Source organism: Acomys russatus, chromosome 10 (assembly GCF_903995435.1).
Source record: "Acomys russatus chromosome 10, mAcoRus1.1, whole genome shotgun sequence".
NCBI lineage: Eukaryota > Metazoa > Chordata > Mammalia > Rodentia > Muridae > Acomys > Acomys russatus.
The window spans coordinates 65,586,244-65,603,794 of record NC_067146.1 but is presented as its reverse complement, the minus strand read 5'-3'; the positions used below and the strand labels follow the sequence as shown (position 1 = coordinate 65,603,794).

The window sequence follows — 17,551 nt, the reverse complement described above, 5'->3', positions numbered from 1 at the left end:
GACATTTGGGGAGGGTTACATAGGTGATCCCTGGAACACTGGCCCAAGAACATGTAAGGATGCAATTTGGCCTAGCTTGTGTCTTCTTCTCAGCACACCTGAGTGCTGGCTGCTAACAAAGTCTCCGTAAAATCTGTGGCAACAGTGAGCCCCTTCCGGGGCTCATAGCCTCTGCCAACACTTTGTTTTGTTGTAGCTGTTTCACCTCTAGGGTTAGTAAAAGAAGAGTATGACTTCTGGAAATGTCCTGTTTTTTTTTTTTTTCCCCACCTGCTATGTTCTATGAGGACAGCCCTGGAATTAGGACACTCATGTGTGTTTGCAGCTCTGAAGTGTGACTTTCATGTTAGAGAAGTGAACTTCCCTATGGTTTGCTGTTCCTCCAAACTGTCTTTTAAGTACATTTTAGGGAGGAGGAGAGTGAGGGAAAATAATTGCTATTTTACCCACTTGTGTCTGGGACTGTGTGCACGTGTTGTAGATGTGTGTGCACATAGACAGTTGCGCATGCATATGTACATTGGGTGGAAGCCTGACGTTGACATCAAGTGTCTCCTCTTGATTGCTCTGCCTTTTATTTTTTCAGACAGAGTTTCTCTGGGCCTACAGCTCACTGATTTGGCTAGATTAATAGCCAGTGAACTGCCGGCATGTATTCTGTGTCCAGAGTTTGACATGTTCTGGGGATCTGAGTTCAACTTATTGTGCCTGAGCCATCTCCCAAACGCCTTTGGGACTTCCTGTACCAAAAAACTCATTGAAAACTGGAAACAGTGGTGGACAGTATTACTGTATTAAGGCTTGTCATACAAGTTTGGGGTCCAGAGTTTGATCCTTAGTACCCAGGCAAAACATCCAGGTATGGTGGGCTTGGTGTATGTACCAAGGAGGCAGAGACAGATTCCTGAGGCTTGCTGAGTGATCCTAGATGACTCTCTGAGTTCCAGAATGAGAGACCTTGTATTAGGAAGGAAGGAAGGAAGGAAGGAAGGAAGGAAGGAAAGAAGAAAGAAAGAAAATTGAAAAGTAAAGTGGGTGGGGCTCATGATACAATAACACTGAGTTTGGCCTCTAGTCTGCCCACATGTGCATGTACTCACACAAACATGACCACACACAAAAGAAAATGTTACTCCAATCACTGTTTACATATAGTAGCAAGACCCATTAACAGTTGAGCAACTTGCTTAAGGTCATAGAATGGAGGCATCTGACCCAGAGCTTTATGTCACGTCTATGTCATAGGGCAAGTCCCCAGTAGGCAACAATTACTGGTTCCATATGTGGTGAACTGAGAACTCAAACCGGATGTTCCAAAGAATTTGAGGGGAATTAGTAACTACCAGGGAGTGAAAGAGTTTTCTGCTGGGCCAGCCAGCCAGCAGCCTTTGTGTCTGCCTTCCTGGCTCTTGGTTGTGGTGGTGATGGTGAGGGAAGGCTCAGGACTCTCCTGAGTTTAAGGTCTGTTTTATAGGCTGAGACACTCCATTTGGTGGTCCATCAAAGATGGGTTTAGTGATCTCATGCCCATGCTGTGCTTAGGTGTTGGGAGCCTATCAGAGAACAAAACACACAGTGACTCTTGCCCACACAGAGCCTATCTCCTCACTGATGCCCACACTAGCATGCTTGTCTCTGAGTTAACTGGCCATCTGGGAGACTGAGCCACATTAATGTCCTAGAAGCTGACAAGCAAGCTGAATGCTAACACAGAACTCTCTGAGTGAGTGTGAGTCTGTCTCTCAGCTCACTAAGATGTTTGTGTCAAAGGAGTTGACTGTTGTCAGCAGAGTGCTGGCAAGCTGGTGGCAGATCCTGGGAACGAGCTGCTCTGCAGCCTGTTCCGTTTTCTCCGTTAACAGCCCCTGCTTCCCAGCGTATCATCAAGGGGTCCTTTTATTTACATTTATCAAGTTTAGTGCCTACTTACTTATGCATCTATGTCTGAGAAAGGTTAGTTAATCAGATGCTGTTTACATAGTTCGTTTTTTCTTTTGTTTTTTGAGATAGTGCCAGTGTATCCTTGATTGGCTGGGAGCTCTGGTCCACAAGGTCAGAGGTTGCTGAGTGTTGGCGCAGATGAGAATCACCCGTAGCTTGACAGGACGCTGAGTGGCAGCGGGGCCGGCAGGTCTCTTTTCACTGTGCTCTGAATCCAGACCACATTGGGATCACTGTTAAAAGTCTCAGAACGAGGCTCAGGAACTGACAGTTTAATTTTCCTTTTTGAGACAGGGTCTCTCTGTGTAGCCCAGGGTGACTCTGGAACTCAAAACCTTCAAGCCCCAGCCTTCCTTATGGTGCTGAGATTACTTTTAATGGTTTTGTATGATTTTTTTTTTTTTTTTTGCAGAGATGGCCAATTACATTATTTGATTTTTTTCCCCCCTGAGCTGGGTTTCTCTGTGTAGCTTTGGCTGTCCTGGACTCACTTTGTAGACCAGGCTGACCTCAAACTCATAGAGTTCCACCAGCCTCTGCCTCCCGAGTGCTGAGATTAAAGGAGTGCGCCACCACGCCCAACTTTGATTTAAAAAATAAAAATAAAAACTCATACACATGTACAATATTTTTGCTTTTCTTCTTGACTAGGGTCTTACTGTCACATAGGGAAGAGAAACAAAGACGTCTGATAACCCCCGTCCCATCAGTCCATCTTCAGTGACCCTGACAAGTTGCAAGATACTTGATTAGACTGTCAGCAAAACCCCCCAACACATACACACACACACACACACACACACACACACACACACACACACACACACACACATTGTGTACTGGAAAAACGTGTTTCTAGTTGTAGTGTAGTTCATCCCTAGCACACACCTTTAGTCCAAGAGCTTTCTGTAAACAGGATTAAATAAAGTCAAGCAAAGGTTGCTGGGACTTGAACCCAGGTCCTCTTCAAAAGCGGCAAGCGCTCTTAACTGCTGAGCCAGTCTCCAGTCCTGTTCATCTTAATGTGTAAAGATAACTGCTTAGTGGGTTTTATTATATTCACACTGGGGATGCAGATATTTTAACAAGACGTTTTTAAAAAAGCACAAACACCACCACTACCACCACCAGGAGCAGCAGGAACAGAAGTGAATATCAGACATCTATGTTTTACTATAAATCACAAACATCTCTGTAACTCTTAACTTTGGGCAAACCTCAAATAGTACCTTAGTTTCCCCATTTATATGATGAGAAGATTATGACAAGGATTAACCAATATATACAATATACAATATATACAAGCACCAACACAGCTGAACCATATATATATATATATATATATATATATATATATATATATATATATATATATATATATATATATATATATGCCTGATTATGCCCATCCTGTGTAGGACAAGTTGGCTGTATTATAGATACTTTCTGACTCTAGTATGCTAATATGAGGGCTGTGCATGGGGCAGTTTGTTTTCCTTTTAAAGTTTATGGTAGTTTTCCTTTTCTTGAGTAGTAGGGTGAACCTACTGACCTATGACTATTTATTCTACAGTTCGCTTGACATGCTGCCTCTTTTAGTGGGAGAGGGCAAGCTGTCATTTGTATAGGTTTGAGTTTCCTGGTCTGTGTTTCTCTTAGGCACGTCATTATTCCATGCGTAATAACTGGGGCAGTGGGTTTGTGCTGAATTGAAATTCAAATTGTACTCATAATTGGTTTCACGACTCCTATCAACCTCAGTTTCCTCAAGGGCAAAATGAAGATTAGATTACTGTGACATTCCCTTTCACCTCCATTTTGCTTGTGTCCCTTGGATTTCATACCCGGGCTGCTGTGTTCCTTACCACGACACACCTGCTGGTACTGGGGAGGCACGTGCGTTGCAGCATTGACCCCCTGTGTCTGCCCTTTAGGGAATATCCCTGGCTCGGCCGTGCTGGTGTTTGACATCCACGTGATTGATTTTCACAACCCTTCAGACTCCGTCAGCATCTCTTCGCACTACAAGCCCTCTGATTGCTCGGTGCTGAGTAAGAAAGGGGACTACCTCAAATACCACTACAACGCCTCGCTCCTGGATGGGACGCTGCTGGACTCCACGTAAGGGTCACCAGAACCAGACGTGCAGGGAGCCTTTGATCATAGTTCCCACTGCCCTCCTCCTGTCGTCAAGGGTTGTTTGATCCAATCCTCCTTCATGTACAGTGCAAGCTTTCTCAGCACTCAGTGCCATATCCTGAGAGTCCCCTACTAACAATGTTCTCCATTCTAGAAGGTTTCTTACCTGTTGGAACTGTCTTTCTCAAGGTCAGCCTATATTTAATAACTTAAACCCTGGGTGCCAGGTGCAGTGACGTGCACCTGCAATTCTAGTGCGTGGAAAGCTGCAAAAGGAGGTAGAAGGTTAAAGGCAAACATGGATACAGCGTGAGAGCGTTAAGTGAGCCAGGGTCAGAGTCTGGTGCACAGGGCTTTCTTTGTCCTAGTCTTTTTGAACCACTGTGTCCTCACTGGGGTCCCACCCTGCATGGTGGCTCAGGCTGCAGACTGCCTGGCCTCTCTGCTGGCAAATGTTTGTCCCCACTTACTTGCTATTCCTGTTTTCCAGAACATCCCTGAAGTCCTGGGAGGAGTAGCTGCTCCTGCTTCTTCTGTCTCTCAGCATTTTCTGTATTTCTAACCCCCTGGCTTTTAGTAATTTTTGTGTCTATGATGATTTGAATACTTTAGGGACATCAGATTTGCTTATTCATTCCCAGAGTATCTGTAGCAAAAAGGGATCATTTTTAAAAAAATAAATGTTAGTTGATGGAAATAAACCTGAAAATCATAGAATAATGTAAGGACAACTTGGTTTCCTGTGACTCCGAATCTCAAGTACCTGGGAATCAAGCCAGTGTTCTGTAGGAAAGAGTCACGTTCAGTTTGTATTTCTGGAGACGGACCTCCGCTGTAGTGCTGAGCCTGAGTTAGGTCTCTGAGACCAGACTTGGAGGGTGGGGAGGGCTTTGTTGATGTACAAGTTGCTATTGTGTTATTGTGGATGTGGAGGTCCCTCTCTTTTTACCTGTCCCTCTGCCTTCTAGCTCCGAGAGTCTGAGGTCTTGCATGCTGATACACATTCAGTGTGATTTCATCAAATCCAAAAGTCGCTTATTGTTAGAAATACTGTTTCCTGCCTCTCTTAAGAACGCAAAAGTGTTGCCAGGAAACGATGATGCCCTGTCAGTCATAATTACAGGGATGTTAAAATGTGTAGGGAAGAAAATTTCGCATTTTAGAGTTGATGAGATATATCCTTGGGTTTGCTGAGCCCTGAACATCAGCTGGCCTTGGGAAGGAGGGAAGGAAGTGGCCGTCCTGGGCTGTGGAGGCTGGGAGGCCCCAGGGGACTGTAACCCTAAGGAGATGCCTGTTTCTAGCCACCACCTGGTGATGAGTACCAAGGGACAGCAGGGTATTTCTTCCTTGAGAATGAAGAACAAAGTAGCTGTTGTTTGCCTCTGGGGAAGTGGTAGGAGTAGTGTAGGCTTGGAAATAATAGATTGATCTTTAGTCATAGCTGAGGCTATGGTGCCAACATTTTCCCTAAGGTTCCCAGGATCCCTGAACTTTGTGGTTAATGAACTTCTCAGTGGGAGCAGCCCCTCACACCCTTTCCTTTGCTTTTCCCTGTATCAAGCATATTTATCATTCACCATTATTATTATCACTACATTATAGACAAAGAAACCAAGGTTGTATTTTCCTTGAAGCGGCAGGACCAGGATTCTTTTGACTGCTCTTAATGGCTGGTCACCTCCCTAGCCCAGAACGAGGATTCTAACTCAGGCCTTGAATTAAAAATCCTGAGCCTGGTGCTTGCCTGCCTTGCTAGCACTTTGGAGGAGTCTGAGGCAGGAGGATCAGGACTTTGAGCTCATCCTGTTACTGCAAAATGATTTCGAGACCACGCTGGGCTACATAGCGTTTCTAAACAAATCAGAAATAGATATAATAAAATCCAGGCTCCTAACTACCTTACATGTGCCACACCCTCATAAAATGCCTGTCTAGATATAAAGAAATTAGTTTTGGAGCCATTGGAGTGCCCCGACCTGCAGGGTTCGACTATAACTCGGGAGCGAGGTCACCTGTTGAGAAATGCAAGACACAAGGAAGGAGAGCAAGTCTGATTGATCAAGCTCTCAACTTTATTAGTCAGGCAGCAGCTTTTATAATTCAGAAGGCAGGGAGGCATATTGCTATAGCAACGCAGTTGTGGGTTTTTCTCAAAACATAGGGAGTTCCAGGCAGGGTCATGACGTCCTGCTACGCAGGGTATCTTGCTTTGTCTTCATCTAGCTTTAGTCTAACTGTTGACTCACAACAGGGTCGCTCCATCCCTATCTGTCTTTAGCTGCTGACTCACAATAGGGTCAGCTAGTTTCTGGTGAAAGGTAAGCTCTGGGAAAGACAGAGACTTAAAGATGCAGACTTGGACAAGATGGCTGAACATTGGAGAGGCAGTCGTCACCAGGAGTTTGTTCACTGTAGCTCAGTGCTCCTCCTTCATTTTGCCAGAATTCTCGTTGGGTTCCTCATGGCAGTCCCATGCTGTGGTCCCATACCGGCAGGCTCCTATACTGTGGAAGCAACTTTTTTTTTTTGTCTTGATTTTCATGCTCTTGTCTGTTTAGAAGAGGCAGACTGGTTGTTTTGCCAAGTGTCCTGCCGTGAGTCTGTGTGACATTTCTTCCAGAACTGTACATCTTGAGTAGAAGACCCTCCGTCTCCATTGCCAGGTATACACTTCCTGCCACCATTGGTAGGTGTACGTTTCCTGCCGCCATTGACCGGAATGCATTTCTTCTCTCTTTCAGGTGGAATTTAGGCAAAACGTACAACATTGTGTTGGGATCTGGACAAGTTGTGCTGGGCATGGACATGGGTCTGAGAGAGATGTGCGTGGGAGAGAAGCGGACGGTGATCATCCCGCCCCACCTGGGCTATGGAGAGGCTGGTGTGGGTGAGTGATGATGTTTAGGAATGCTGGGAAAGTAATGCCACAGTATGCTTCTTCCTTGTTGAAACTGAAGGCTTTGTGGGTTCTTAGGAAAACTTAAGGAGTTTTGAGGGTTTTTGGTAAAAGACCCTGTAGATTTTGTTGAAAGACCATTTTGCTGTCCCTGACTGCCTTGAGAAACAGCAAGAATACACACTACTGGGCTGCAGGTTCATCTTGCCAGGCCCTAGAGGAGGGTGTTAGGGTGATTTGGGGTTGGGCTGCCTGCTTCTTTGGAACTGTTTACTGGGTGCTGCAGGCCATTGCTGTTCACTGCTCTGGAGTCTGTAAGTCACAGAAGATGCTGCACAGCAGAGATGCTTTCAGTTCTGAGAATGCGAGCCTCTGCATCCTCACAGTAGTAATGGTTTACTGTATTTTGTGATTCCAGAGCATTCCTTGACAGTGTTTTCACACTGCTGATAGCTGGCATTGGAGGATGCCAACTTGTAAAAGTGATTGGCATGCTGGGTTGATTTTCTTTTATAAATTTTTTTTTTAAAGACATATCACGTACTGTCTGCTCTTCTCGCTTATTCCAGAAGAAGTGCTTCAAACAGTATGTGTGTATTCTTTAAATCTTTTCTTATAATATAATAATTATATTATATACTATATGTAAAGTATAATTTAGTGGAAAAGCTTATGCTTGGCATTCATGAGGCCCTGGGTTTAATCCCTAGCATCAAAACTCAAGAATGAATTTCAAAATATAACCTATAATTTTTAATAATGCATAATGTATATATTTGTACACTTCGACTACTTCTTTTGAGTCTTACTGTTTATACTGATCTTGAATGGCATCTACTTTTCAGGCATTGTTATTGTCCTTAAAGTTCAGCTAATAAATTTATCCTAAAATTCTATAACTGGGGCTGAGAGACATCTCAGCAATACGGTGCTTGCTGTACATGTGTGAGGCCTTTGTTTGATCGCCAACACTTCTAAAGAAAGAAAGGTTCTACAACTATTGTCTCTACCAGTGGCTTTTGAGTGTTCTGATTTTACCCAAAACACAGTAAGGAATACCTTTTTTTCTATGGCTGCTAGAGTTTTGGTTTTCTGAAGCAACATTTTATTACATAGCCCAGGCTGGCCTCAGACTTAAGTTGAAAGTCTTCTTGCCTCAGGCTCCCAAGTGCTAGGATTCTATAGGCATGGGCCAACATACCTGGCCTAAGAATTATATTCTTTCATTTTGTATTCCACATAAACACAGGATTTATTCATTTGTGTGTGTGTGTGTGTGCATGTTTGTATGGGTTGTGTGTATGTGTATATGTGTATATGTGGGGCCAGAAGGCAATTCTGAGTGTCTTTCTTAGGTGACATCCACCTTGCTGTTTGAAATAGGGTTTCACACTGACCTGGGACTTAAGTAAGCTGTGTTGGCAGGGCAGCAAGGCCCAGGGATCTGACTGTCTCTGCCTCTTCCCACCTTCTCCAGTGCTAGGGATAGGATTATGAGTGTGTGCTATTATGGCTGGCTTAAATGCTTTATTTAACTTGCATTTCTTTGTTTGTTTATTTTGTGTGTGTATGCGTGTATGCATGCATGTGTGTGTACAAGTGTGTGTGTGTGTGTGTGTGTGTGTGTGTGTGTGTGTGTGTGTGTGTATGCATGTGCACGTGCTACATGCTATGGTGTATGTGTGAAGGTCAGAAGCAAAATTGTGGAGTAAGTTTTCTCCCACCAGGTGGTTCCTGGAAATCTTACTGAGGCCCTCAAGTTTGGTGGGAAACACTTTTATGCTGAGCCATTTTTGCCTGCCCATGTCTGACACAGACAATGAAAACTAACCTTAGGCTATCTCCTGGCCTCTATATTGAATTTGCGTGTAAACTGAGACCCAGGTTTCATGAAACAACAGCCATCCTTGCTGAATGGGATATCCAGGGATCTAGCTTATTTTATTCCTTAAAAAATAAAAAAGGCTACACATCCCGCTTTAAGCTGATCGCAGGCATCCACGAGGGCACTTGGACTACTACAGCTGACAACTATTAGCTTCCTTGGGTGAGGCAGCTGGAGACTGGAGAGCAGCACAGGTGGGTGGTCTGTTTAACACCATGCTCCGGTTTGTTGGCTAGATGGAGAGGTGCCTGGCAGTGCCGTCCTGGTGTTTGACATTGAACTGCTGGAGCTTGTGTCTGGCCTTCCGGAAGGGTACATGTTCATATGGAACGGCCAAGTGTCTCCAAACCTCTTTGAAGAAATTGACAAGGATGGCAATGGGGAAGTCCTCCTGGAGGAGGTAAGTGGCCTTGGTAGGGGGCTCAGAAGTTGACCAGGGGCCTTCTGGGGGCAGGGGTCCACTCTGTGTCAGGGACAGAGCTGGCTGTGCAGATCTCTTGTGATGGTTGTGACTAGCACATGGGTTTTACACCCGTCCTCACTTGAAGGAGTGGAGTTCCTGAGAGGTGTAGGGCATTCAGTTCCCAGTCACGGGGTACTCGCTGCAGGTTTGCCTGGTGTTTCTGCACAGGTTCTCCAGCCCGACCCTCACAAACAGCCATGTGAAGAGCATTCTTAAGTTTTAGAAGAACCTGCAGAGTAGTTTCCCAAGGTCTCAACTTGCCTGGGTTTGAGCCAGGGTCACAGCTTCATGAAGCTGAGCAGCTGTCTTTTCTGCTGCCACGGTTCAGGGAGGTAGAGCTCAGGGTTCACTCCCCTTTGTTTACTCAAGCACATGGCATGCACTCCAGTCTTAGCCCTTTGTCTTTCTACACTATCAGCTTTTCCTGGATCTGGAACATTCCATTTATGTTTTGTTTCTCATTTTTTTTTTGTTTTGCTTCGTTTTGCTGTTGTTTTTTTCTCCATTCTTTGTGTTTGAGACATAGTCTCAGTGGGTTGCCAAGGCTGCCCTGCAACTTGTAAATAATACTCTCTTGCTTCAGCATCCCATGTGTTGAGGTGATAGACACACACCGTCATGCCCAGCACAATTATTTTATTGTTTCCAGTATTTTCACTTCTTTGCTCCTTTTATAGCAAAACCCCAAGAGACTTGTCTGTTCTACTTTCCTTTTATCTTCTGCTCTCATTTATGTGTGTGTTTTTGTGTGTTTAAATGTATTCTTTTGTTTAATCTGTTCTTTTGTTTTGAGATGAGGTTTTGTTCTGAGGCTGAGGCTGGCCTTGAACTCACTGTCTTCCTGCCTCAGCCCCCAGAGTGCTGGAAATACAAGTATGCACCCTTGTGCCTCACTTTACTTTGCTTTTGTGAGACTGGTTCTTCCTCTCTTGCCCAGGTTAGCCCTGAATTCTTGAGTTCAATCCATCTTCCTTCCCAGTCGCTGGGACTTCAGCTTTCCTCTGCAAGTGTGTAAGTGTGTGTGTGTGTGTGTGTGTGTGTGTGTGTGTGGCTAGCTTTCCATTCTTTATTTTATGTGTATGGAGATTTTGCTTGCATGTATGTCTGTACCATATGCATACAGGCCAGAAGAGGGTGTCACATCTTCTGGGACTGGGGATGTTACAGATGGTTGTGAGCTACATTTTGAGAGGCTGGAGGTCAAAGGCAGGTCCTTGAAAAGGCTAGCTGGTGTTCTTTCTCACCGAGCCATCTTTCCTATCTTATCCATTCTTTTTTTTTCTTCTTCTAGATGATATGAGGTTTATTAAATGAACATGGGAGAAGGAAAGGAGGTAGGGAATACCAGAGAGAGAGAGAGAGAGAGAGAGAGAGAGAGAGAGAGAGAGAGAGAGAGAGAGAGAATCCATTCTTTTTTTAAAGCCACTCTTGTTAAGCCTTTGTGCCTCCATGCCACTGACCTTGGTCCTGCCTCTTCAGCATGGCTGCTGCTGAGCACTACTGCAGGACTCTCTTCAGCATGGCTGCTGCTGAGCACTACTGCAGGACTCTCTTCAGCATGGCTGCTGCTGAGCACTACTGCAGGACCCTCTTCAGCATAGCTGCTGCTGAGCACTACTGCAGGACTCTCTTCAGCATAGCTGCTGCTGAGCACTACTGCAGGACTCTCTTCAGCATAGCTGCTGCTGAGCACTACTGCAGGACTCTCTTCAGCATAGCTGCTGCTGAGCACTACTGCAGGACTCTCTTCAGCATAGCTGCTGCTGAGCACTACTGCAGGACCCTCTTCAGCATGGCTGCTGCTGAGCACTACTACAGGACTCTCTTCAGCATGGCTGCTGCTGAGCACTACTGCAGGACTCTCTTCAGTATGGCTGCTGAGCACTACTGCAGGACCCTCTTCAGCATGGCTGCTGCTGAGCACTACTGCAGGACCCTCTCTTGCTCTCATGCTTTCTGGGTGGCAGTTCCTTCTCAGACCTCTTCTCTGCTGTATCTGGGGAAGATGTCAGGCTAGACCCTGGACTGTATTCCTTATTCTTTCCTACCTCCTCCTGTCCTGGTGTTACCAGGTCCCTTGGCTTCATTACCCTTCATATGTCGTCCAGATTTGCAGCTTCAGCCCAGGCTTACTTCCTCAGTCTCTGTCTAACTACCTGCTTTCCCTCTTCGTTCACTGAACCTTGATCCTTGTTCTGTCCCTGTCCTAAGGCTGCCTCACCCTGAGCTTCTCCATCACAGTCAGTCACAGTTCCTTCCATCGCGTTATCCACAGAGGTCCATCTCCAAGTCTCTCTATGGCTGCCAGGGCCCTCACCATCTGCTTGCTGCCACCTCCTCAGAAGCTACTCTTTCTTTGCTTGCGTGGTCCAGGGCACATGTTCTGAGAGCCTGTGAGGCAGGCTTCTACCCTCTGAACCAACTGTCCTCTATTCTTAGAACAGACTTGACTCAGACAACTGCTTGGCTCGTTCCCCGACTTCCTTCGAGTCTTTGCACAAGTCTCCTTGGCCTCAGAGGTTCTACTGTGACCACCAAATTTACTGTTTTAACTCACTCTCCCTATCTAACCTTACCTTGCTTTCTCTCCCCACTCTCTCTTTCGGTGAACATCCCACTTTGTAACTTGAGTATAATTTCCTTATTATATTCACGTAGAATGTAAATATCACAGGGCAGTTTTGTTTATTGATGTGTCCCATGGACTTAGAATGATGCTCGGGACATGGTAGATGCTGGTAGGTTTTTGGTTTTTTTGGTTTTTTTTTTTTTTTTGCTAATGAATGGAATGTGTGGCTGCAACACTGTTTTTGGAGGGGTCAGCCTTAGGTGGGAAGTTAAAGTTGTTGTGGTGCCTGAAGCATAATTGGATACCCAGATCCAAAGGACTCTTGAGGTTCTTTAGCTGAGGGATTTAAAAACATTTAAATATTATTTAATTTTAAAAATTATATGTATGTATGTGTGTGTTTGAAAGTGAGCACATACACAACAGGCATCCGAGAGAGCCTCAGATGCCCTGGGGCTGGAGGTACAGCGGTTGTGAGGTACCCAACAGGAGTTCTCCTCACTGCTGATCCTTCTCCCCAGTCCCTAGGCCAGGGGTGTCCAGCTGCACCCCAGGAAGGAAGGTGCATGTAGTTCCCAAGAACACCCTGGCTTGAAAGTGCAGACTTGCTCTTCAGTTTGCCTCCACTTGCCACGTGCCATGGTATCTCAGGCTTGGTTCTGCACTCTCAGCTCTGCTCTTTCTCACATTTGTCCTGTCCCATTTCCAGTTCTCGGAGTACATTCATGCTCAAGTGGCGACAGGCAAAGGGAAGCTGGCTCCTGGCTTTAACACTGAGATGATCGTGAAGAACATGTTCACCAACCAGGACCGGAACGGAGACGGGAAGGTCACGGCCGAGGAATTTAAGCTCAAAGATCAGGAAGCCAAACACGATGAACTGTAAGTTTGACATGGCCCGGTTTGTGCCAAGGAGTGCATGGCACAAAGAGAGCTGTCGTGGTAGAGCACACTTCAAGGTGGGAAGATGTCTAGGAAGGGTTTGATGAGATTAGCCAGTCGTACGTGGGCCATGTAGTACCTGCTGCATCCACTGCGTGGACTGATACTATCTGTGGTGAGAACTCGGGTGGATTTCCAGTGATAGTAAATAGAATCTGTGCAGAGCGCCTTGGCATGGGAAGTGCACTGCCAGCCTGTATTTATGAATCTTCTGGGAGGTAATGTTACTAAAGGAAAATTATTTCATAGCAGACATAGCTGTCTTGGAGGAAACAGGAGTACCCAGGGGCCTACCTAAAGAGATTGAAATTTTCTTTTTTAATCTTGCTGGTGTCTTTAAAAAAATGTTCAACATGTAGGCAGAAAGATAAAGGGCACACACACGCCAGCAAGAGTCTCTGACAGCAGCTGTTGCTCTTCTCAGTGTTCTGCAAAGCTCTGGCGATACCAAGCCGTGTGTGCCAGCCATCCCCTGTCACCTTCCCTACAAATCCCCACTTCATACTTCTTCAGGTCACTCCCTACACTGATGGCCTGCCAATTGGCAGTGTCACTTGAAGGTTAACAGGAAGGAGTCTCCTGGACAGGAAAATACCCAGACCAAATGGAAGCTGTCTTAGCCCAGGAGTAGAGGATTTGACCCGATTTTGCTAAGGAGAGTTATCTGCCTGGCTCTTCCTTGTCTTCTGGACACATTTCTGTAGGGCTCCCTCTCCACTCAGCACTCCTCTGGTTAGGCAGATGTATGTAGGGCTGATGTGTGGGTCTCACTGACCAATAGAAAATTTTACTGTGACTAAAGTGGATGTGTTATCTCCACGAATGAAGGTGACATTTTCTGCCATTCTTTTGTGTCTTGGAGGGCAATTTGGGCCTCCTGATGTTGAAAAGCAATACTATGATTCAGGCCAGCCTGTTCCCACGCCACGTGGTAGCCATGTTCCTGCCTTATGTTCTCTGTTCTCAAGTGGTGTTGACACTTACCCTGAAGTAATTAAGTTTTCCTTTCGAAGTGATTCCCCGCCCCCACACCCCCTCCCCAATTTAAACTGTTTTGTACTGATGTTGCCCCGAGATAGTTCATGTGAATGCTGTGCACTCATTCAATGGAATTAATGATGGAACCCTGACTTTTTTTCCTGATATAAAAATGTTGAATCATATCATCTGGCTTTGTGGTGCTTTATTTGAAGGTGGAGAGGATCTTATGAGGATGCACTGTGCAGTCAGAGTCCGCTTGACAAAACCTTGGCAGGACACCATTGCATTTATCACAGAGCACTGTATGGGGCACTGGGACAGCCAGTGGTGGTGGGGGTGGATGAACTGGCAGGAAACACACTAGATGGGGTAATTAAAAGGACTATTTACAGGTGTAGGCAGCGCTCGGAGGAGCAGAAAGTACTGAGATATTGTGAAGATTAGGGCTGCTTAACAGTAGCCGGGAGCTGTGTGCCATTCCTGGGCCTGCCGGTTAAGGTGAATGAGCTGAACAGAGCTGCCTGATTGTGTGTGCAGAGGCGTCCAGCTACCCACAGAGCACTGGCCAGCACTGCAGCCTAGTGAAGAGGAAGAGCCACCAGCTCTTCTCACTCTCCTGTCTCCTGCCTACCGTTGGCTCTCATCGCGTGAACAGCAACCTAAGACAGGGAAAGGCGCTCAGGGACTGGGTTTCTCTAAGGCCTTATAAACGTGCCGTTTGTAAAGAGTGAGGTTTGGAGAGGTGGCAGAGTTCTTGCCGTACAAGCACAGGAATCTGAGGATTCCCAGAACCCACATATAAAAGCTGGATGTGGTCCCGAGTGTGTATAATCCTGGTGCTGAGGAGTAAAACAGAACATCCTGGGTTACAGAATGGCTAGTAGCAGCCCAGTGAGGTCATATAGCAAGACCCCTCTATCCTGTCAGAGACAGACACAGACAGACAGACAGACAGACAGACAGACAGACATGAGAGCGAGAGAGCGAGCGAGCGAGAGAGGAGCCCTAAGTACTCACAGGCTCTTGCTGTGTACTACTTTACAATCTTAGGCTTCCAGGACCAGGTATTTATTTTAAAGTCCTTTCCTGTGGGCTTTCCTAAGGAACTGGAGGCTTTTTTGCTTCATAAAGAAGGTGCTGAAAGTTATTTAGGTTTACTTGCCAATATGAAACTTTTTTTTTTTTTTGAGATAAGGTTTCTCTGTGTAGCCTTGGCCATCCTGGATCCGCTCTGTAGAGCAGGTTGGCCTCAAACTCACAGCTATCTGCCTGCCTCTGCCTCCTAAATGCTGGGATTAAAGGCATGTGTCACATTGCCTGGCTCAATATGAAACTTTTATCTTTTAGGAAAATTAACATTTAATACTTCACCATTAAATTAGTTACCTTAATTAGCCACAGAATCATTTCCAGCTTACATTGTTCATATTTAAAATGTTGATGAAGTTTGGACTTTTAAAAAAGAGACTGGGGTCTTATATCTCTAATTTACTATCAACTCTTGGACTCAAGTGAGCCCCCTTACCCAGCTTCCAGAATAGGTGGGACAAGACAAGACACCTAGTATCACACGCAGTTTAGATTTTTTTTTTTTAAAATTTATGAGTCTCTAGCCTAGGCTGCTCTTCAGTGGCTCATGTAGCTGAGGGCTGGGATTACAGGTGTGTGCCATTATGTGCAGCAGTTTATGCAATGGTGCATATTAAACTCAGAGTCTCTCATTAACCCCCCAAGTGCTGGATTATAGGCACCTGGCCCCACGTTTGATTTGACAGAAGCCTCTAGGCTCCTTTGAGCTTGCCTGTTTGGTATTCTACATAACTGGGAGACAGTACATTGAAAATTTAAGGCACATTTCCATTTTCAAATGCTTCTGTGATCCTAGTCCACCCACAGTGATCCTTATGCCCATTTGCAGAAGCCAAGGTCCTCTATTCACTCACCCAACATATTTCTTCAGCAGTCTGAACTATTGTAGGACTGACTTCCTGTTTTGTTCATCACTTTTGTCTTTCTTGGGTTGCTTGAACATAGCTATAATCATTCTTTTGAATTCATTATCTGGGAATTCCAGGTCATCTTTGTCGGGGGGGGGGTCATTGTTATAGAGCTTGTCTTTTTAAAGATAATGTATGTTTCTTTCTTTTTTTTTTTTTAATGTGTATTGTTTTTATTTCTTTCTTGATTGTGCACCTAAAGGTAAGTTTGGTGATTGAGTTTTTCCTTTTTGTTTTTAAAGTCACCTTCTTTCATCAGAGGTATAGTTGGCATTTCAGAGCTGATTCATAACATGGTTGGGATTGTGCTTTTCTGTTTGGTATTCAGGGCTACAGTGTCTATTCCAGGTCCTAGGTCTTCTGTTGGTCAGCTACAGACCCTGTAGCAGCTAGGTCAAGGGGGTTGAAACAAGTTTTCCCTGGTAGTGTGGACTGGTCACGGGTCACAAGCTCAGACAGGACATCTGGAGGGTCACAATGAGGCGGTGGGTAGGGCTCTGGTGAATCTAAAAGTGAGAGTGGAGACTGGGCCTCAAGATCACAGTTGGTGGCTGGGAAGTTGTAGGTGGGGAGTGGGCTAGAATCTGATTAATTCCCAAAGGGAATGTGAGAAGCCTGGAAGGGATAGAGTCCCTAGCTAGCAGCTGAGGGCTTGGGAAACCTAAACGGAGGAGGTCCAGAAGCGCTATGCGAGTGGTCGGCTTGGGTCTTAGGACAACTTGGAACGGCTGGCTCAGGCAGCATGTTTTATTTCTGTGGACAAGTCACATCTATCTCCTTGGCCCTTGTTATACAATCTACCATAATTTGTTTTAGGTGGATGCTGCAGTGGCACCCTAAAGGTTTTCTCAGGTTAATTGCACCTACCAACCCACTGCCCATGTGCCAACACTGTGACTGGGAGCTTGGCTTCGATCTGTGCCTCACCTTTGCAGAAAGAAGCCCATGTTTTTGTTTTTTTAAAGACAGCGTCTTGCAGTGTAGCTGTCAGGTTTTCAACTCATGATTCTGCTTCATCCTGCACTTACAGGAGCACACATCGTGCCCAGCCCCAACTCCTGGCTTATAAAATATTGTAGTTTCTTCTAGCCTCTGGTGCCTCTTTCCTTTGAGCATAATACTGCTAAGTGTGTTCTCAGCCCTTTTGACCCCAAAACTTTCTCAACATCTCTGCACACTGATCTCTTTCTTCTGAGTGCTTTTTTTTTTTCTCCCTTAATTTACAGCTGGTATCTGCCTCCCTATAGGCTCACCTCCTCAAAGAGGTGACTTATACCATTCGTTGTGATATATGTAATATGTATACATAGACATCATAAATATAAATACACACATATGCATATCTATATATATATAGATACTGTGTTGGGGAGGGGAGTATTTGGGCACAGAGCCTCTATGTGGGAGTTGGTTCTCTACTTGTACTGTGCAGATTTCAGGACTGAACTCAGGTTGTCAGGCTTGGAGACAAGATATTTAGCTGGCTGGAGATCTGAAGTTCAAATGTTAGTCATGATCCAGGGTACTGCAGTAGAAACTAAACCTGCAAGTGCCAAGCAGCAAAGATCTGGAAAGGGACCTGGAGAAGGTCCCTAACTTTATATTACTAGTCACCAAGTGTCACTGGTCTGAATGAGATGTCTCCTGTAGTCTCTTAGGCATCTGAGTACTTGGTCCCCAGTTGGTGCTGCTGTGTGGGGAGTCTCAGGAGGTGTGGCCTTGGAGGAAGCAGGGC

The 17,551-nt window shown here is 45.4% G+C and overlaps 1 protein-coding gene across 1 annotated transcript in view; it reads left to right on the top strand.

Annotated features, from left to right (window-relative positions):
• Fkbp9 (FKBP prolyl isomerase 9) overlaps positions 1-12,869 on the top strand; it is a 44,594-nt gene extending 31,725 nt beyond the window's left edge. Inside the window, exons 7-10 of the mRNA XM_051152299.1 lie at positions 3,876-4,062; positions 6,825-6,970; positions 9,101-9,264; positions 12,606-12,869. Coding sequence (XP_051008256.1) covers positions 3,876-4,062; positions 6,825-6,970; positions 9,101-9,264; positions 12,606-12,782 — 674 coding nt within the window. The 3' untranslated portion in view covers positions 12,783-12,869. The remainder of the gene's footprint in view (positions 1-3,875; positions 4,063-6,824; positions 6,971-9,100; positions 9,265-12,605) is intronic.
• The last annotated feature ends 4,682 nt before the right edge of the window (positions 12,870-17,551 follow it).